Source organism: Lampetra fluviatilis, chromosome 70 (assembly GCF_964198595.1).
Source record: "Lampetra fluviatilis chromosome 70, kcLamFluv1.1, whole genome shotgun sequence".
Taxonomy (NCBI): Eukaryota; Metazoa; Chordata; class Hyperoartia; order Petromyzontiformes; family Petromyzontidae; genus Lampetra; species Lampetra fluviatilis.
The window spans coordinates 1,523,861-1,545,615 of record NC_136344.1 but is presented as its reverse complement, the minus strand read 5'-3'; the positions used below and the strand labels follow the sequence as shown (position 1 = coordinate 1,545,615).

General features: G+C 56.5%; 1 protein-coding gene across 3 annotated transcripts; it reads left to right on the top strand.

Moving 5' to 3' along the window:
- Positions 1–14,537: 14,537 nt before the first annotated feature.
- On the top strand, positions 14,538–21,534 carry LOC144952893 (uncharacterized). Of its 3 annotated transcripts, none has more exons than XM_078883369.1 (7): positions 14,538–14,630; positions 15,073–15,351; positions 15,883–16,107; positions 16,926–17,234; positions 17,808–17,888; positions 18,402–19,028; positions 20,009–21,534. In XM_078883369.1, the coding sequence occupies exons 1-7, from the start codon at positions 14,580–14,582 to the stop codon at positions 20,336–20,338; spliced, it is 1,902 nt and encodes a 633-aa protein (XP_078739495.1). In that variant the 5' UTR covers positions 14,538–14,579; the 3' UTR covers positions 20,339–21,534. The 3 variants fall into 3 exon arrangements, with proteins under 3 accessions (XP_078739495.1, XP_078739493.1, XP_078739494.1); XM_078883367.1 differs by having other exon boundaries at positions 16,923–17,234; XM_078883368.1 differs by having other exon boundaries at positions 16,923–17,234; positions 18,405–19,028; positions 20,009–21,533.
- The last annotated feature ends 221 nt before the right edge of the window (positions 21,535–21,755 follow it).

The window sequence follows — 21,755 nt, the reverse complement described above, 5'->3', positions numbered from 1 at the left end:
CGTCACTGCAGCGTAGCTTTTTCCTATGCAATGGCACCCGACTGTGACGTGCGTGGCTTCACGGCACGTGGACGTCACATCCGGTCGTGACGTCACTTCCGCGCGGGCACCCACGTGCAGCGGTTGGGCTCACGGCCAACACCGGGCGGTGACGATTATCTGAACCGGTACCTGGGCCTCCCCTAGGTCGACTCGGCCTCAAACGAGTAGCCGGTGCGATGTGTGGCGAGCATCGCTAGCACTGGGGAGACAAAGGCGGCCGGGCGTGGTGCTGGCCACCCACCCCCTCGTGTGTCGTTACGGCCTTCATAGGTGCTCGCTAACAGCACTTGCCCCTACTGTCTGTTAAGGCTACACGGGGGGATCTTTGTCTTTGCGTGTGAGTGTGTGTGGGGAGCGGTAGTTCGATTCCCGCTCGTGGCCAACACCCGGTGACGGTTGTCTGCACTGGTCCTGGGCCTCCCCTAGGTCGACTCGACCTGAAGCGAGTAACTGGTGCGGTGCTGTGTGAAATCATCGCCACTGGGGGAGACAAAGGCGGCCGGGGGGTGGTGGTGGTCATCCCACACCCCCATCTTGTGCCGTGCCGGCCTTCATAGGTGCTCGCTAACAGCACTTGCCCCAACCAGTCTGTTAAGGCTATGCGGGGGATCTTTATCTTTGTGTAAGTGGGTGGATGGGTCAATTGGTGGCTGAGTGAGTGAGTGGCTGGGTGAGTGAGTGGCTGGGTGAGTGAGTGGCTGGGCGAGTGAGTGGCTGGGCGGGTGAGTGGCTGGGTGAGTGGGTGGCTGGGCGGGGTGAGTGGCTGGGTGAGTGAGTGGCTGGGTGAGTGAGTGGGTGGCTGGGTGAGTGGGTGGCTGGGCGGGGTGAGTGGCTGGGTGAGTGAGTGGCTGGGTGAGTGGGTGGCTGGGTGAGTGGGTGGCTGGGTGAGTGAGTAGCTGGGTGAGTGAGTGGCTGGGTGAGTGGGTGGCTGGGCGGGTGAGTGGCTGGGTGAGTGAGTGGCTGGCTGAGTGAGTGGCTGGGTGAGTGGGTGGCTGGGCGGGTGAGTGGCTGGGTGAGTGAGTGGCTGGGCAGGTGAGTGGCTGGATGAGTGAGTGGCTGGGTGAGTGGGTGGCTGGGTGAGTGAGTGGCTGAGTGAGTGGCTGGGTGAGTGAGTGGCTGGGTGAGTGAGTGGCTGGGTGAGTGGCTGGGTGAGTGGCTGGGTGAGTGGGTGGCTGGGTGAGTGGGTGGCTGGGTGAGTGGGTGGTCAGGACCACCCCTTCCCCCCCCTCTTCCATTATGTTTTGAGATATATTTGTGTGGTGGCTATGACAACCGTGCCTCTGCGTTTAATGGAACAGCCTTGGCTGCTGGGGGAGGGGAGGCGAATGGAGGGAGAGGGGGAGGGGGGGAGAGTGGAGAGGGGAGATGGGAGTGGGGAGGGGGGGAGAGGGGAGGGAGAGAATTGGAGGGGGGGGAGGGGAGATGATGCATCCAATTACACCCCCCAGATTAATTGACAAATTTAGATCCCGAATTGAAGGTTGTTTTTTTTTTAACCCCCGACTCTAACCCTGACCCTGACCCCAACTCTAGCCCTGACCCTGACTCTAACCCTGACACTGACCCCGACTCTAACCCCGACTCTGACCCTGACTCTAACCCTGATTCTGACTCTAACCGTGACCCTGACCCTAACCCTGACCCTGACCCCAACTCTAACCCTGACACTAACCCTGACCCTGACTCTCACACTAACCCTGACCCTCACCTTGACACTAACCCTGACCCTGACTCTCACCCTGACACTCACCCTATCCCCGACTCTAACTCTCACCCCCGATCCTCACGTGGGCAGTCAGCGCGCTGTCCATGGTACCGAGGCAGGCAGCCTCCGTCTGTCCCCCCACCCCCTCGTGCGTCTGAGTCTACCTCGACTCGGTTCTATAAATAGACTCGGGCTCCCCCCTCCCCTCCCTCCCCTCCCTCCATCCCCTCCCTCCCCTCCTCCCTCCCTCCCTAACCTCCCTCCCCCTCCCCTCCCTCCCTCCCTCCCTCCTCCCTCTCCAATCCCATTCCAATCCCTCTCTCCCTCCCCCCCTCCCTCACCTCCATCCCTCCCCTCCCTCCATCCATCCTCCTCTACCTCCCCCCCCTCCTCCCTCCCCTCCCTCCCCTCCTCCCTCTCCACTCCCTCTCTCCCCTCCCTCCGTCCATCCCCCCCTCTCTCCCCTCCCTCCCTCCATCCCTCCCCTCCCTGCCCTCCCCTCACCTCCCTCCCCCCCCCCTCTCTCCCCTCCTCCCTCTCTCCTCTCCTTTCCTCTCTCATCCCCCTCCCTCCCCTCCCACCCTCCCTCCCTCCTCCCTCTCTCCTCTCCCTTCTCCTCCCTCTCCTCCCTCTCCTCCCACCCTCCCTCCCCTCCCTCTATCCCCTCCTCCCTCTCTCCTCTCCTTTCCTCTCTCATCCCCTCTCCTCCCTCCCTCTCTCTCTTGTTTTTGTTTTACGATGCAGAGGAAGCAATGAGATGCACGGTGTAGTCGGCACTTTGCTTCGTTCATCATTTCGCTTTTTTAGTTTTTTTTAAATGAAAGATTTCACAAAAGATGTCACGCTCTTACCCCTTCCCCCTTTCTCTACCCCCCCTCTCTCTCTACCCCCCCCCTCTCTCTCTCTACCCCCCCCCCCTTTCTCTCTCTACCCCCCCCTCTCTCTCTCTACCCCCTCTCTCCCTACCTCTCTGTCTCTGTTCCCCCTGTTTTCTATGTCCTCTCCTCCCTCTCCTCCCTCTCTCTCATCCCTTCCTCTCCCTCCCTTCTCTCCACTCCTTTCTGCCTTTCCCACCCTCTCCTCCCCCCTCCCCCATCTCCCCCCCTTCTCCCACCCATCTCCTCCACCACCCTGGGCTACACTCTGAGAAAGTGACGTTGACTCAACGTATTGTTTGGGTGCCCTTTGAAAATGTGTCCAATGCCGAGTCGCTGTGTTTTTGGGGTACGCGTTGCAAACGTGTCGTCGTATTTTGAGTGAATGGTGATATTCTGTTTGTATTGGGATGCCCTTTGAGAATATGTCTGACAGCTGAGTCGCTCTCGTTTTTGGGTACACTTTGGACATTGCGTCAGATGCTGAGTGAAGATTTTGTTTCTTTGGGGTGCACTTTGGAAATGTGTCCCGAGGCTCAATGGCAACGATTTATTTGGTACACTTTGAAAATGTGTCCCGAGGCTGAATGGCCAAAATCTTTTTTTGGGGTACACTTTGGAAATGTGTCCCCGAGACTGAGTGGCCAAAATCATTTTTTTTTGGGTACACTTTGGAAATGTGTCCCGAGACTGAGTGGCCAAAATCATTTTTTTGGGGTACACTTTGGAAATGTGTTCCGACGCTGAGTGGCCAAAATCATTTTTTGGGGTACACTTTGAAAATGTGTTCCGAGGCTGATTGGCCAAAATCATTTTTTGGGGTACACTTTGGAAATGTGTTCCGACGCTGAGTGGCCAAAATAATTTTTTTGGGTACACTTTGGAAATATGTCCCGAGGTTGAGTGGCCACATAATTTTTTTGGGTACACTTTGGAAATGTGTCCCGACGCTGAGTGGCCACGATAATTTTTTTGGGGTGCACTTTGGAAATGTGTCCCGAGGCTGAGTGGCCAAAATAATTTTTTTGGGGTGCACTTTGGAAATGTGTCCCAAGGCTGAGTGGCCAAAATCATTTTTTTTGGGGAACACTTTGGAAATGGGTCCCGATGCTGAGTGGCCAAAATAATTTTTTTGGGGTGCACTTTGGAAATGTGTCCCGAGGCTGAGTGGCCAAAATCATTTTTTTGGGGTACACTTTGGAAATGTGTCCCGAGGCTGAGTGGCCAAAATCATTTTTTTGGGGTACACTTTGGAAATGTGTCCCGAGGCTGAGTGGCCAAAATAATTTTTTTGGGGTACACTTTGGAAATGTGTCCCGAGGCTGAGTGGCCAAAATAATTTTTTGGGGTACACTTTGGAAATGTGTCCCGACGCTGAGTGGCAACAATTTATTGGGTACACTTTGGAAATGTGTCCCGACGCTGAGTGGCCACAGTTTATTGGGTACACTTTGGAAATGTGTCCCGACGCCGAGTGGCCACAATTATTTTTTGGGGTACACTTTGGAAATGTGTCCCAAGGCTGAGTGGCCACAGTTTATTGGGTACACTTTGGAAATGTGTCCTGAGGCTGAGTGGCCAAAATCATTTTTTTTGGGGTACACTTTGGAAATGTGTCCCGAGGCTGAGTGGCCAAAATCTTTTTTTTGGGGTACACTTTGGAAATGTGTCCCGAGGCTGAGTGGCCAAAATCATTTTTTTTGGGGTGCACTTTGGAAATGTGTCCCGAGGCTGAATGGCCACGATCATTTTTTTGGGGTGCACTTTGGAAATGTGTCCCGAGGCTGAGTGGCCAAATCATTTTTTTGGGGTACACTTTGGACATTTGCGTCATATGCTGAGTCATGTTTTTTTTATTTGGGGTACACTTTGGGAATGCGACCGAACGGCGATTAAATATTTTTTTGGTGCATTGCCCTATTGAAATCAATTCTGTCTGTGCGTGTGTGTGGCGAAGAGAGAGAGAGACGGGAGATTTGATTTGAAATTTTATTTTAAAATTAATTCATGGCCTGGCCCAGGACTGCCATTCAGCCTCACAAAGCAACCACCACCACCAACAACAACAACCATCGTCAACATCATAACCACCACAACAGCAACAACAGCAATGCACAGTCATGTACATCGTGAAAACCACTATAATATAGACAACACATTACATGGGTCTCTGCTGTGTGATGAGTCTATGGCTCTATGTGACGAGTCTATGGGTCTCTGCTGTGTGATGAGTCTGTGGGTCTCTGCTGTGTGATGAGTCTATGGGTCTCTGCTGTGTGATGAGTCTATGGGTCTCTGCTGTGTGATGAGTCTATGGGTCTCTGCTGTGTGATGAGTCTATGGGTCTCTGCTGTGTGATGAGTCTATGGGTCTCTGCTGTGTGATGAGTCTATGGGTCTCTGCTGTGTGATGAGTCTATGGGTCTCTGCTGTGTGATGAGTCTATGGGTCTCTGCTGTGTGATGAGTATATGGGTCTCTGCTGTGTGATTAATCTATGGCTCTCTGCTGTGTGATGAGTCTATGGCTCTCTGCTGTGTGATGAATCTATGGCTCTCTGCTGTGTGATGAGTCTATGGCTCTCTGCTGTGTGATGAGTCTATGGCTCTCTGCTGTGTGATGAATCTATGGGTCTCTACTGTGTGATGAGTCTATGGCTCTCTGCTGTGTGATGAATCTATGGCTCTCTGCTGTGTGATGAGTCTATGGCTCTCTGCTGTGTGATGAGTCTATGGCTCTATGTGACGAGTCTATGGGTCTCTGCTGTGTGATGAGTCTGTGGGTCTCTGCTGTGTGATGAGTCTATGGGTCTCTGCTGTGTGATGAGTCTATGGGTCTCTGCTGTGTGATGAGTCTATGGGTCTCTGCTGTGTGATGAGTATATGGGTCTCTGCTGTGTGATGAGTCTATGGCTCTCTGCTGTGTGATGAATCTATGGCTCTCTGCTGTGTGATGAGTCTATGGGTCTCTGCTGTGTGATGAGTCTGTGGGTCTCTGCTGTGTGACGAGTCTATGGGTCTCTGCTGTGTGATGAGTATATGGGTCTCTGCTGTGTGATGAATCTATGGCTCTCTGCTGTGTGATGAGTCTATGGCTCTCTGCTGTGTGATGAATCTATGGCTCTCTGCTGTGTGATGAGTCTATGGCTCTCTGCTGTGTGATGAGTCTATGGCTCTCTGCTGTGTGATGAGTCTGTGGGTCTCTGCTGTGTGACGAGTCTATGGGTCTCTGCTGTGTGATGAGTCTATGGCTCTCTGCTGTGTGATGAATCTATGGCTCTCTGCTGTGTGATGAGTCTATGGCTCTCTGCTGTGTGATGAGTCTATGGCTCTCTGCTGTGTGATGAATCTATGGGTCTCTACTGTGTGATGAGTCTATGGCTCTCTGCTGTGTGATGAATCTATGGCTCTCTGCTGTGTGATGAGTCTATGGCTCTCTGCTGTGTGATGAGTCTATGGCTCTCTGCTGTGTGATGAGTCTATGGCTCTCTGCTGTGTGATGAATCTATGGCTCTCTGCTGTGTGATGAGTCTATGGGTCTCTGTGTGTGATGAGTATGGGTCTCTGCTGTGTGATGAGTCTATGGGTCTCTGCTGTGTGATGAGTCTATGGGTCTCTGCTGTGTGATGAGTCTATGGGTCTCTGCTGTGTGATGAGTCTATGGGTCTCTGCTGTGTGATGAGTCTATGGGTCTCTGCTGTGTGATGAGTCTATGGCTCTCTGCTGTGTGATGAGTCTATGGGTCTCTGTGTGTGATGAGTATGGGTCTCTGTTGTGTGATGAGTCTATGGGTCTCTGCTGTGTGATGAGTCTATGGGTCTCTGCTGTGTGATGAGTCTATGGGTCTCTGCTGTGTGATGAGTCTATGGGTCTCTGCTGTGTGATGAGTCTATGGCTCTATGTGATGAGTCTATGGGTCTCTGCTGTGTGATGAGTCTATGGGTCTCTGCTGTGTGATGAGTCTATGGCTCTATGTGATGAGTCTATGGGTCTCTGCTGTGTGATGAGTCTATGGCTCTATGTGATGAGTCTATGGGTCTCTGCTGTGTGATGAGTCTGTGGGTCTCTGCTGTGTGATGAGTCTATGGGTCTCTGTTGTGTGATGAGTCTATGGGTCTCTGCTGTGTGATGAGTCTATGGCTCTCTGCTGTGTGATGAGTCTATGGGTCTCTGCTGTGTGATGAGTCTATGGCTCTCTGCTGTGTGATGGGTCTATGGATCTCTGCTGTGTGATGAGTCTATGGGTCTCTGCTGTGTGATGAGTCTATAGGTCTCTGCTATGTGATGAGTCTATGGGTCTCTGCTGTGTGATGAGTCTATGGCTCTCTGCTGTGTGATGAGTCTATGGCTCTGTGCTGTGTGATGAGTCTATGGGTCTCTGTGTGGGTCTATGGGTCTCTGCTGTGTGATGAGTCTATGGGTCTCTGTGTGGTCTATGGGTCTCTGCTGTGTGATGAGTCTATGGGTCTCTGTGTGGTCTATGGGTCTCTGCTGGGTGAGTCTATGGCTCTATGTGTGAGTCTATGGGTCTCTGCTGTGTGATGGGTGTATGGCTCTCTGCTGTGTGATGAGTCTGTGGGTCTCTGCTGTGTGATGAGTCTATGGGTCTCTGCTGTGTGATGAGTCTATGGGTCTCTGCTGTGTGATAAGTCTATGGGTCTCTGCTGTATGATGAGTCTATGGGTCTATGATGTGTGATGAGTCTATGGCTCTCTGCTGTGTGATAAGTCTATGGGTCTCTGCTGTGTGATGAGTCTATGGGTCTCTGCTGTGTGATGAGTCTATGGGTCTCTGCTGTGTGATGAGTCTATGGGTCTCTGATGTGTGATGAGTCTATGGCTCTCTGCTGTGTGATGAGTCTGAGTCTATGGGTCTCTGTGTGAGTCTATGGGTCTCTGCTGTGTGATGAGTCTATGGCTCTCTGCTGTGTGATGAGTCTATGGGTCTCTGCTGTGTGATGAGTCTATGGGTCTCTGCTGTGTGATGAGTCTGTGGGTCTCTGCTGTGTGATGAGTCTATGGGTCTCTGCTGTGTGATGAGTCTGTGGGTCTCTGCTGTGTGATGAGTCTATGGGTCTCTGCTGTGTGATGAGTCTATGGGTCTCTGCTGTGTGATGGGTCTATGGCTCTCTGCTGTGTGATGAGTCTATGGGTCTCTGCTGTGTGATGAGTCTATGGGTCTCTGCTGTGTGATGAGTCTATGGGTCTCTGCTGTGTGATGAGTCTATGGGTCTCTGCTGTCTGATGAGTCTATGGCTCTCTGTGATGAGTCTATGGGTCTCTGCTGTGTGATTAGTCTATGGGTCTCTGCTGTGTGATGAGTCTATGGGTCTCTGCTGTGTGATGAGTCTATGGGTCTCTGCTGTGTGATGAGTCTATGGGTCTCTGCTGTGTGATGAGTCTATGGGTCTCTGCTGTGTGATGGGTCTATGGCTCTCTGCTGTGTGATGAGTCTATGGGTCTCTGCTGTGTGATGAGTCTATGGGTCTCTGCTGTGTGATGAGTCTATGGGTCTCTGCTGTCTGATGAGTCTATGGCTCTCTGTGATGAGTCTATGGGTCTCTGCTGTGTGATGAGTCTATGGGTCTCTGCTGTGTGATAAGTCTATGGGTCTCTGCTGTGTGATGAGTCTATGGCTCTCTGTGATGAGTCTATGGGTCTCTGCTGTGTGATGAGTCTATGGCTCTCTGTGATGAGTCTATGGGTCTCTGCTGTGTGATGAGTCTATGGGTCTCTGTGATGAGTCTATGGGTCTCTGCTGTCTGATGAGTCTATGGCTCTCTGTGATGAGTCTATGGGTCTCTGCTGTGTGATGAGTCTATGGGTCTCTGCTGTGTGATGAGTCTATGGGTCTCTGTGATGAGTCTATGGCTCTCTGCTGTGTGATGAGTCTATGGCTCGCCACGGTTGGGCCGGCCGTAAAAAAAGAAAAACCCGGAGCGGAGTCCCCGAGCCGAGACTCCGGGCTCCGCCTCCGTGCTCCCAACGTCCCCCGCCTGCCGCTCCGCTCCGCCTCGCGCGATCCGCGCCGCCGCTTGCGGCCCGCCAACGAATCGTGACGAGATTCTCTCTGACAATCGGGACAATCGGTTAGGGGGGGCTCCAGCCCCCACCCCCCACCCCCTCACCCATTCATAGCCCCCCCCTCCCCACGCACACAGACAAAGGTGTCCCGTGTAGCCTCTAGCAGGGCTGTAGGGGCAAGTGCTGTTAGTAGCAGCAGTGCCCAATAGACACACAGACAAAGGTGCCCCGTGTAGCCTCTAGCAGGGCTGTAGGGGCAAGTGCTGTTAGTAGCAGCAGTGCCCAATAGACACACAGACAAAGGTCCCCCGTGTAGCCTCTAACAGGGCTGTAGGGCAAGTGCTGTTAGTAGCAGCAGCAGTGCCCTGTAGACACACAGACAAAGGTGTCCCGTGTAGCCTCTAGCAGGGCTGTAGGGGCAAGTGCTGTTAGTAGCAGCAGTGCCCAATAGACACACAGACAAAGGTCCCCCGTGTAGCCTCTAACAGGGCTGTAGGGCAAGTGCTGTTAGTAGCAGCAGCAGTGCCCTGTCGACACACAGACAAAGGTGCCCCGTGTAGCCTCTAGCAGGGCTGTAGGGGCAAGTGCTGTTAGTAGCAGAAGTGCCTTTAGACACACAGACAAAGGTCCCCCTTGTAGCCTCTAACAGGGCTGTAGGGACAAGTGCTGTTAGTAGCAGCAGCAGTGCCAATAGACACAGACAAAGGTCCCCCGTGTAGCCTCTAACAGGCTGTAGGAGCAAGTGCTGTAAGTAGCAGCATTGTCTATAGACACACAGACAAAGGTGCCCCGTGTAGCCTTTAGCAGGGCTGTAGGGGCAAGTGCTGTTAGTAGCAGCAGTGCCTCTAGACACACAAAAGTCCCCCGTGTAGCCTCTAGCAGGGCTGTAGGGGCAAGTGCTGTTAGTAGCAGCAGCAGTGTCCTATAGACACACAGACAAAGATCCCCCGTGTAGCCTCTAACAGGGCTGTAGGGGCAAGTGCTGTTAGTAGCAGCAATGCCCTATAGACACACAGACAAAGGTGCCCCGTGTAGCCTCTAGCGGGGATGTAGGGGAAAGTGCTGTTAGTAGCAGCAGCAGTGTCTCTAGACACACAGACAAAGGTGCCCTGTGTAGCCTCTAGAAGAGCTGTAGGGGCAAGTGCTGTTAGTAGCAGCAGTGCCTCTAGACACACATACAAAGGTCCCCCGTGTAGCCTCTAACAGGGCTGTAGGGGCAAGTGCTGTTAGTAGTGAGTGGTAGTAGCACCGATCATGATAACTGGCGCTTACATCAAAGTGGCGGTGACGTCACCATGGAGCTTGTGCCAGGCTAGGTGCACTACGGGGCCACGTGACGTATCTAAAACTCGCTGCTAGCAGGTCACGGGACCGACCCAAGTGCTGTGATGAGTCTATGGGTCTCTGTGTGTGATGAGTCTATGGGTCTCTGTGTGTGATGAGTCTATGGGTCTCTGTGTGTGATGAGTCTATGGGTCTCTGTGATGAGTCTATGGGTCTCTGTGTGTGATGAGTCTATGGGTCTCTGTGTGTGATGAGTCTATGGGTCTCTGTGATGAGTCTATGGGTCTCTGTGTGTGATGAGTCTATGGGTCTCTGTGTGTGATGAGTCTATGGGTCTCTGTGTGTGATGAGTCTATGGGTCTCTGTGATGAGTCTATGGGTCTCTGTGATGAGTCTATGGGTCTCTGTGTGTGATGAGTCTATGGGTCTCTGTGATGAGTCTATGGGTCTCTGTGATGAGTCTATGGGTCTCTGTGTGTGATGAGTCTATGGGTATCTGTGATGAGTCTATGGGTCTCTGTGATGAGTCTATGGGTCTCTGTGTGTGATGAGTCTATGGGTCTCTGTGATGAGTCTATGGGTCTCTGTGATGAGTCTATGGGTCTCTGTGTGTGATGAGTCTATGGGTCTCTGTGATGAGTCTATGGGTCTCTGTGATGAGTCTATGGGTCTCTGTGTGTGATGAGTCTATGGGTCTCTGTGATGAGTCTATGGGTCTCTGTAATGAGTCTATGGGTCTCTGTGATGAGTCTATGGGTCTCTGTGTGTGATGAGTCTATGGGTCTCTGTGATGAGTCTATGGGTCTCTGTGATGAGTCTATGGGTCTCTGTGTGTGATGAGTCTATGGGTCTCTGTGATGAGTCTATGGGTCTCTGTGTGTGATGAGTCTATGGGTCTCTGTGATGAGTCTATGGGTCTCTGTGATGAGTCTATGGGTCTCTGTCTGAGTCTATGGGTCTCTGTGATGAGTCTATGGGTCTCTGTGATGAGTCTATGGGTCTCTGTGATGAGTCTATGGCTCTCTGTGATGAGTCTATGGGTCTCTGTGATGAGTCTATGGCTCTCTGTGATTAGTCTATGGGTCTCTGTGATGAGTCTATGGGTCTCTGTGATGAGTCTATGGGTCTCTGCTGTGTGATGAGTCTATGGGTCTCTGCTGTGTGATGAGTCTATGGGTCTCTGTGATGAGTCTATGGGTCTCTGTTGTGTGATGAGTCTGTGGCTCTCTGTTGTGTGATGAGTCTATGGGTCTCTGCTGTGTGATGAGTCTGTGGCTCTCTGTTGTGTGATGAGTCAATGGCTCTCTGCTGTGTGATGAGTCGATGGGTTGACTGCTGTATCGATCAGGCAAAGCCCCGTGAGCTGTGTAGATGCGTACCTGGCCATCACAAATGATAGGAGCTCATCATCACCGTGGTGTGTAAATGTTCTTTAGTCGCCAAAGCAACTCTCTCGACGCGCGGATGACATCGATTCCAAGCGTGGAAGGGAAAAAAAACCTTCCGGAAGACCCGGAGGGAAAATCCACGCAGAGACCACCACGGGGAGAGAGACGGGAGAGAGAGAGAGACGCAGACTCCACATGTACAGCAGCAGCAGGCATCGTGAGGGTCACGGGGTCGAACACACGACTTCCTGTAGACCGGGCGAGGTAGTTAACATCTCCTAGCCACCGTGATGATGATGAGAGAGAGACACAGACTCCACGTAGACCTCCTGTAGACCAGGCGAGGTAGTCAACATCTCCTAGCCACCGTGATGATGATGATGAGACGCAGACTCCACATAGACCTCCTGTAGACCGGGCGAGGTAGTCAACATTTCCTAGCCACCGTGATGATGATGATGAGAGAGAGACACAGACTCCACGTAGACCTCCTGTAGACCAGGCGAGGTAGTCAACATCTAGCCACTGTGGTGATGATGGTGAGAGAGACGCAGACTCCACGTAGACCTCCTGTAGACCAGGCGAGGTAGTCAACATCTCCTAGCCACCGTGATGATGATGATGAGAGACGCAGACTCCACATGTACAGCAGCAAGCATCGTCAGGGTCAGAATTGAACCCACGACGTCCTGTATACCAGGCGAGGTAGTCAACATCCCCTCGCCCAACGTAATGATGATGGTGAGAGAGATGCAGACTTCAAATATACAGCAGCAGCAGGCATCGTCAGGGTCACGGGGTCAAACCCACGACCTCCTGTACACCAGGCGAGGTAGTTAACATATCGTACCCAATTCCCCTCTAACCTCACTTGCTCCCCCGTCACGAAACCCATCCACCTACCCACACACCCACCCACACACACACCCACACCCGTACACACCCACACATCCACCTACACACCCACCCACACACATATTCACACACCCACCCACCCACACACCCACCCACCCACACACCCACCCAGACACACATTCACACACACACACACACATCCACCCACCCAGACACCCACCCAGACACCCACCCACACACACACCCACACCCACCCACACCCACCCACCCACACACCCACCCAGACACACATTCACACACACACACCCACACATCCACACACCCACACATCCACCCATCCAGACACCCACCCACACACACACCCACACCCACACACACCCACACCCACCCACCCACACACCCACCCAGACACACATTCACACACACACACATCCACACACCCACACATCCACCCACCCAGACACCCACCCACACACACACCCACACACACCCACACCCACCCACACACACCCACCCACCCAGACACCCACACACACACACACCCACACACATCCACACACACACCCACCCACACACACACCCACCCACCCAGACACCCACACACACCCACACACACACCCACCCAGACACCCACCCACACACACACCCACACCCACACACACCCACACACACCCACACCCACCCACACACACACCCACCATTGTTCCAATTAACACAGCCTTCACAAGCCCCCCACTGTCAACCCACGCGCATTACTAACGACTCACTAATGTAGCCTCCTGCTGGGGTTCATTGCTGGCTAAGGGGAGGTGGGGGGGGTGGTGGTGGGGGGAGGGTGTGGGGGGAGAGGGTGGGGGGGAGAGGCTACCCCCCTCCCACATCCCATGCTGTACCCCCTGCAACCCCTCCACCCACAAACCCACCCACCAACCTACCCACCAACCCACCCACCAACCCACCCACCAACCTACCCACCAACCCATCCACCAACCTAACCTACCCACCCACCAACCCACCCACCCACCCACCAACCAACCTACCCACCCACCCACCCACCAACCCACCCACCCACCAACCTAACCTACTCACCCACCAACCCACCCACCAACCCACCCACCAACCTACCCACCCACCCACAAACCCACCCACCCACCAACCCACCCACCAACCTACCCACCCACCCACCCACCAACCTAACCTACCCACCCACCAACCCACCTACCCACCCACCCACCAACCAACCTACCCACCCACCCACCCACCAACCCACCCACCCACCAACCTAACCTACCCACCCACCAACCCACCAACCCACCCACCAACCTACCCACCCACCCACAAACCCACCCACCAACCCACCAACCTACCCACCCACCCACCAACCCACTCACCAACCCACCCACCTACCCACCCACCCACCAACCCACCGCCGTTCTGCCCACTGCTGTTGCTTGTCTTGTGTTAGTGGGTGATCGTGATGTTAGTGTGTGTGCCTGTGTGTCTGTGTGTGTGTCTGTGTGTGCCTGTGTGTGTGTCTGTGTGTATGTGCCTGTGTGTATCTGTGTATGTGCCTGTGTGTGTTAGTGGGTGATCGTGATGTTAGTGTGTGTGCCTGTGTGTCTGTGTGTGTGTCTGTGTGTGCCTGTGTGTGTGCCTGTGTGTCTGTGTGTGTATCTGTGTGTGTGCCTGTGTGTGTTAGTGGGTGATCGTGATGTTCGTGTGTGTGCCTGTGTGTCTGTGTGTGTGTCTGTGTGTGTCTGTGTGTGTCTGTGTGTGTGTCTGTGTGTGTGCCTGTGTGTGTCACCGGCTCCGGTTTGACAGCAGAGGTCTCACTCCAAATCAGTCGAGCGGCAATATCTTTTCATCGGTTGAGTCTATGGGTCTTTGTGTGATGAGTCTATTGGTCTCTGCTGTGTGATGAGTCTATGGGTCTCTGTGTGATGAGTCTATGGGTCTCTGCTGTGTGATGAGTCTATGGGTCTCTGTGTGATGAGTCTATGGGTCTCTGCTGTGTGATGAGTCTATGGGTCTCTGTGTGATGAGTCTATGGGTCTCTGCTGTGTGATGAGTCTATGGGTCTCTGCTGTGTGATGAGTCTATGGGTCTCTGCTGTGTGATGAGTCTATGGGTCTCTGCTGTGTGATGAGTCTATGGGTCTCTGCTGTGTGATGAGTCTATGGGTCTCTGTGTGATGAGTCTATGGGTCTCTGCTGTGTGATGAGCCTATGGCTCTCTGTGTGAGAGTGGCGAGGTCACGTGACCCCGCCAGCTGCGGTGGCCATTGTGACGATGCCTTGACCACGTGCTGTGCCCGCTGTCTCGTGCCCCCCTCCCCCCACCACCCCCCACCCCCTCCCCCCACCACCCCCTCCCCCCCACCCTCCCACAGTATGGTGGTGACGGCTCCCACATGGGCTCTGTGAGTGAGCACGGGGGGCACGGATACCCTGCCGGGTCAGAGGTACTCACCCCCATCACCCCCACCACCACCATCACCCCCACCTCCACCACCATCACCTACATCACCACCACCATCACCTACATCACCATTACAACCACCACTATCACCACCATCACCACCAACATCACCAACATGAACATCACCATCACCAACATCAACATCACCACCATCACCAACATCACCATCAACATCATCACCACCATCACCACCATCACCACCACCAACATCCCCACCTCCACCACCACCACCACCACCTCCTCCACCACCACCTCCTCCACCTCCACCACCACCACCACCCACTCTGTGCGGTCTCCCCCCCCCCCCCAGCTGTTCCACGCCCCCAACCTCCACCACCACCACCACCACCTCCTCCACCTCCACCACCACCACCTCCACCACCACCACCCACTCCGTGCGTCTCCCCCCCCCTCCCCCCCCCCAGCTCTTCCACGCCCCCAACTTGGGCGACGAGGAGTTTGAACTCCCGGCCATCGGCCCTCCGGGCGACTACGACGACTCGGGCTGCGTGCCGGGGCCCGCCGGGGCCTACGCGGCGGGCCCGGCGGAGGCCGCGTACGGCCAGGCGGGCCGCCTGGGGCCCACCGCCGCGTACCGCTCGGCCGCATCGGCGCCCTCGGCGGCCGCGGCCGCGGCGGCGGCGGCCCTCGAGTTGGGCCTCATGGGGGCCGAGCGTCGCCTGGTGGCCTATGGGCTGCCCATGGTGAGCGGCGCGGGGGGCATGCCGGGGAGACCGCGCACAGCACACACACCAGATACCATAGAGACACCATAGAGACACCACACACACCAGACACACACCACACACACACACCACACACACTACACACACACAACCACACACCACACACACCACACACACCACACAGACCACACACACACACCACACAGACACCATAGAAACACCACACACACCACACACACACACACAACCACACACCACACACACCACACAGACCACACACACACACCACACAGACACCATAGAAACACCACACACACCACACACACACACCACACAGACCACACACACACACCACACAGACACCATAGAAACACCACACACACCACACACACACACCACACACACACCACACACACACTCCAGACACCATAGAGACACCACACACACACACCACACACACCACACAGACCACACACACACAGGTTACCATGGACACCACCCCTCGTGTCCCCCCCCACCCCCCCACCCACCCACCCCCTCCCGACGCAGACCCTGGGCCAGCACGACGCCTCCCAGTTCGGCGGGGGCCCCCACGGTCACCTGACCACCATCAGCCAATCGCAGCTCAGCGCGCACCTGGGCCTAGGCCTGGGCCTGGGCATGGGGGCGGCGGCGCGTAGGCCGCAGCCTTCGCCGCCCTCGCCGGGCCTCACGTCGGCCACGCCGTCGCCCTCGGCCTCCGCTCTCTACGATGACCTGGACGACGATTCAAAGGTGCGGCCTTGAGTTGGCTCAAGGTGTGGGCCTTGCGTAGGCCCAAGGCCTAGTGGTCGTGGCCCAGGCCTATACCACTAGGCCTTGCGTGGGGCCGAGGCCTAGTGGTCGTGGCCCAGGCCTATACCACTAGGCCTTGCGTGGGGCCGAGGCCTAGTGGTCGTGGCCCAGCCCTATACCACTAGGCCTTGCGTGGGGCCGAGGCCTAGTGGTCGTGGCCCAGGCCTATACCACTAGGCCTTGCGTGGGGCCGAGGCCTAGTGGTAGTGGCCTTGGCCTTGGCCTAGGCTCGTAGGCCGCAGGCTTCGGTAGCCTAGCGGTGACGTCCCTTGCTCGTTGACCGCCACCGCCACCATGACCACCACCTCAACCGCCACCGCCACCATGACCACCACCTCAACCGCCACCGCCACCATGACCACCACCTCAACCGCCACCGCCACCATGACCACCACCACCACAATGACCACCACCACCACAATGACCACCACCACCACAATGACCACCACCACCACAATGACCACCACCACCACAATGACCACCACCACCACCATGACCACCTCCACTGTTGCCACCACCACCACCTCAACCGCCACCGCCACCATGACCACCACCACCACAATGACCACCACCACCACAATGACCACCTCCACCACCACCACCATGACCACCACCGCCACCACCACCACCGTCACCACCACCACAACGACCACCACCACCCCCACCACCACCACCTCCACCACCACCCCCACCACCACCACCACCTCCACCACCACCACCGTCACCACATTTCCCCCCCCCCACCACCCGCACAGCAGCTTCTGGCCGAGCAGCGCAAGAGCCTCCTGGGGGTGATGGGCGGCCTCTGCGGCGTCGGCGTCGGCGGCTCGGCAATCGTCGGCGTTGCCGGCGGCGGCGGCGCGGGCGACGCCAGGCCCAAGCCGCGCACCCCGAAGCGCAAGCGGCGCCGGGACCCCAACGAGCCGCAGAAGCCGGTGTCGGCCTACGCGCTCTTCTTCCGCGACACTCAGGCGGCCATCAAGGGGCAGAATCCCAGCGCCACCTTCGGGGAGATCTCCAAGATGGTGGCGGCCATGTGGGATGGACTCCACGACGACCAGAAGCAGGTGGCGGTGGTGGTGGTGGCGGTGGTGGTGGTGGTGGTTGTGGTGGTGGTGGCGGTGGGGGTGGGGGTGGTGGTGGTGGTGGTGGTTGTGGGGGTGGCGGTGGGGGTGGTGGTGGTGGTTGTGGGGGTGGTGGTGGTGGTGGTGGCGGTGGGGGTGGGGGTGGTGGTGGTGGTGGTTGTGGGGGTGGTGGTGGTGGTGGCGGTGGTGGTGGTGATGGCGGCGGTGGTCTTGATAATTGAGGTGGTGATGGTTGTGGTGGTGGTGGTTGAGTTGGTGGTGGTTGAGTTGGTGGTTGAGTTGGTGGTTGAGGTGGTGGTTGTGGTGGTTGATGTGGTGGTGGTGGTTGAGCTGATGGAGGTGATGATGTTGACGGTAGTAATGGTGGTGGTGGTAGACGTGGTGGAGATGGTTGAAGTGGTCGTGGTGGTTGTGGTGGTAGTCGTGGTGGTTGACGGTTGGGGATTGAACCCACGACCTCCTGTATACCAGGCAAGATAGTTAACATGTTCGTGCGTGTCCGTGCGTGTCTGTGCGTGTCCGTGCATGTCTGTGCGTGTCTGCGCGTGTCTCCAGTTGTACAAGAAGAAGACGGAGGCGGCTAAGAAGGACTACTTGAAGGCCCTCGCGGCCTACAGGGCCAGCCTCGTGTCAAAGGTGAACGGGCAAGCGAGGGGAGAGCGAGCTGCTACTACTACTGCTACCACTGCTGCTGCTACTACTACTACTGCTACCACTGCTGCTGCTACTACTGCTACTACTGCTACTACTACTACTGCTACCACTGCTGCTGCTGCTACTACTGCTACTACTACTGCTACCACTGCTGCTGCTACTACTACTGCTACCACTGCTGCTGCTACTACTGCTACCACTGCTGCTACTACTACTACTGCTACCACTGCTGCTGCTACTACTACTGCTACCACTGCTGCTACTACTACTACTGCTACCACTGCTGCTGCTAGTACTACTGCTACTACTACTGCTACTACTACTGCTGCCACTGCTGCTGCTACTACTGCTGCTGCTGCTACTGCTACTACTGATACTACTATGCTACTGCTGCTACTGCCACTACTGCCACTACTGCTACTACTACTATCACTACTGCTACACCCCCAACGTTGCTGACCACCCCCCGACGTTTTTTGCCTCCCCCTCGCCCAGCAGGCGGCAGCCGAGTCGGCCGAATCTCCCGGCATGCGCGGAGTCGTCACCGGCGCCGCCCCGGTGCTCACCGCGCCGGCGCTGCCCTCGCCGTTCCTGCTTCCGCAGGTGCCGGCGGGGCACGGCCCGTCGCCCCTGCTGGGCTCCCACCCGCACCACCACCCTCACCACCACCCTCACCACCACCCGCACCACCACCCGCACCCTCACCATCACCCGCACCCTCACCACCACCACCCGCACCCTCACCACCACCCGGGCTACCACCATCACATGTCGCAGCTGGCGCACGTCATAGCGCCCCGTCCGCTCTTCGCCCACGCGCTGGCGCCGCCGCCGCAGCTGTCGCCGCACGAACACCACCACCACCAGCAGCAGCAGCAACAGCAGCAGCAACAGCAGCAGCAGCAACAGCAGCAGCAACAGCAGCAGCAGCAACAGCAGCATGCGTTTCAACTGCAGCGCCATCACCAGCACCTGCAGCAGCAGCTGGAGAGACACCATCAGCAGCAGCAGCAGCAACAGCAGCAGCAGCAGCGTGGGGGGCAAACGCCCCCGCACGGAGGCCTGCCGGGAAGGCCGATCACCGCGGATGACCGACTGCACATGGCCAGCGCCTACCAGCAGGTAGAGTGGCACTAGCAGCACACGGCAGCGGCAGCAGCAGAGAGAGACTCACACAGCACGGAGAGCCGCAAGGCAGTTACCGCAAGGCCCCGGGCCTACCCAGCAGGATGAGGCAGTCGCCACAAAGCATCAGGCCTACCCAGAGGGACAGGGGAGCTACCACAAAGCCTCAGGCCTATGCGGGAGGGGGAGGGCAAGGCAGTTACCACAACAAAGCCTCAGGCCTATGCGGGAGGGTGGGGGGTGTGTGGATGGGAGGGTCAAGGCAGCCACAACAAAGCCTTGGGCCTACTCAGGAGGATGAGGCAGTCGCCGCAAAGCCTCGGGCCTACCCGCCCCCATGAGCTAAGGCATCGGAGTGGCAGCAGGTGTGGTTTGTCGGCGGCGGAGAGCAGGGCGGGTGGCAGTGAAGGGTAAAAAACCAATTATCATATTTTGCTACTGGCAAATGAGGTTCCAATGGTGTAAATGCTTACCCGGAGCTCTCATACTCTGATGGTGCATTGTCTTTGAGTTGTGCGCCTTTTGGCATCATCTGGTCCAACACCATGTGAGACTAGGCTCTAAGGAAAGCTGTCTCGGGTGTGGACCAATCAACTTCAAGGACAGTGCATACATTATCAGAGTTGTGTTTTTTGTTTGCATTATGGCTGCAGGTATTGTGGTCTATGCAAACATGACTCCTTGTAAAAAAAGGTGTCAGTTTTGTTGCCAGATAGAAGGGTAAAAAAACAATTATCACGCTAAGCGTTATCGGTGTTAATCCGTGACTTCACCGGGGCTTCTGTGACCTCACCGGGGCATCAGTGACCTCATCGCGGCCTCTGTGACCTCGTTGCAGCCTCCGTGACCTCATCGGGACCGCCGTGACCTCCTCAACTCAACCGTAGCTTTGACCGGTGGAGCATGAGAAGCCCCTGTTAAACCAACGCACACCGTCATGTTCCACTGCCCCCGTGCCCCCCACACCGCCCCTGCAGGCCTTCATGCAGGCGAACGGAGATGCCCAACCCATCACCATCATCGCCAACATCGCCGGCAACAGCGGAGGAGGCGGCGGAGGAGGCGGAGGATGCAGAGGAGGGGGGGGAGGAGGATCGGCGGCCATGGACCGAGCTACCAGCGCAGGCCACGGCGGAAAAGCCGGCACCAAGGCGCCGTTGGGCGAAGGGGGGCCCTCCCGTAGGGACGAGCGGGAGACCCCCCCAGGGGCTTGGGGGCCCTCGGTGTGCGGATACACCACCCCGCCGCCGTCGCTTCCGCCCACGTCGCTCTCTGCCGCCGACAAACCCCACCTGCTGCCACACTGACGCCTGCGGCTTTAGGCAGCCGCCCCCATTCCGCGGGGAAGGAGGGAGCGGGTAGGCCCGAGGCTTTTGGAGAGGCTGCCTTGCCCCCCCCCCCCTTCTCCTCACCCCCCTCTCCCCTCCCTGGGTAGGCCTGAGGCTTTGCGGCGACTGCCTTCCCCTCCCTGGGTAGGCCTGAGGCTTTATGGCGACTGCCTTCTTCCCCTGGGTAGGCCTGAGGCTTTATGGCGACTGCCTTCCTCCCCTGCTTAGGCCTGAGGCTTCGTGGCGACTGCCTTATCCTCTTGGATAGGCCCGAGGTTTTGTGGTCACCGCCTTGCCCGTCCCCCCCTCCCCTGCCCGCCTGGGTAGGCCCCAGCTCTGTGGCGACTGCCTTCCTCCCCTGCGTAGGCCTGAGGATTTTTTGGTAGCTCCGATTAGCGCGGTTGGCTGTGTACGGTGCGAAAGAAGTTGTACGTACATACGTACGTACGTACATACATACATACATACGTAGCTGCCTTGTCCCCCTGGGTAGGCCTGAGGCTTTGTGGTAGCTGCCTTGCCCTTCTTGGTAGCCCCAAGGCTCTGTGGCTAGCTGCCTTGTGCCCCCCCCCCCACCCTCCCCCACACCGCACTGGTCAGTACGGAGCCCTTGAAGCTGTGGGGAGTACAGAGCAACAACAGCAGATTTTACCACGCTTGCCGTGGACACACGGAGTAGTTTACCGCGACCCCCACGTTACACACGGCGTTAGTTTACCACGACCCCCAGGTTACACATGGCGCTGGTTTACCGCGACCCCCACGTTACACACGGCGTTAGTTCACCGTCACCCCCACGTTACACACGGCACTAGTTTACCACGACCCCCACGTTACACACGGCGTAGTTTACCACGACCCCCAGGTTGTTACACACGGCACTAGTTCACCACGACCCCCACGTTACACACGGCGTAGTTTACCACGACCCCCAGGTTGTTGCACACGGCACTAGTTCACCGCGACCCCCAGACACCGCACTAGTTTACCACGACCCCCAGGTTGTTACACACGGCACTAGTTCACCACGACCCCCAGGTTGTTACACACGGCACTAGTTCACCACGACCCCCACGTTACACACGGCGTAGTTTACCACGACCCCCAGGTTGTTGCACACGGCACTAGTTCACCACGACCCCCAGGTTGTTACACACGGCACTAGTTCACCACGACCCCCAGGTTGTTGCACACGGCACTAGTTCACCACGACCCCCAGGTTGTTGCACACGGCACTAGTTCACCACGACCCCCAGGTTGTTACACACGGCACTAGTTCACCACGACCCCCAGGTTGTTGCACACGGCACTAGTTCACCACGACCCCCAGGTTGTTACACACGGCACTAGTTTACCACGACCCCCACGTTACACACGGCGTAGTTTACCACGACCC

Excerpts from the sequence above, each read along its gene's own strand:
- LOC144952893 (XM_078883367.1), top strand. The coding sequence starts at position 14,580 with ATGGGCTCTGTGAGTGAGCACGGGGGGCACGGATACCCTGCCGGGTCA. Across the intron at positions 15,352-15,882 it reads TGGCCTATGGGCTGCCCATG|ACCCTGGGCCAGCACGACGC; the intron begins GTGAGCGGCGCG and ends CTCCCGACGCAG. Across the intron at positions 16,108-16,922 it reads ACCTGGACGACGATTCAAAG|CAGCTTCTGGCCGAGCAGCG; the intron begins GTGCGGCCTTGA and ends CCACCCGCACAG.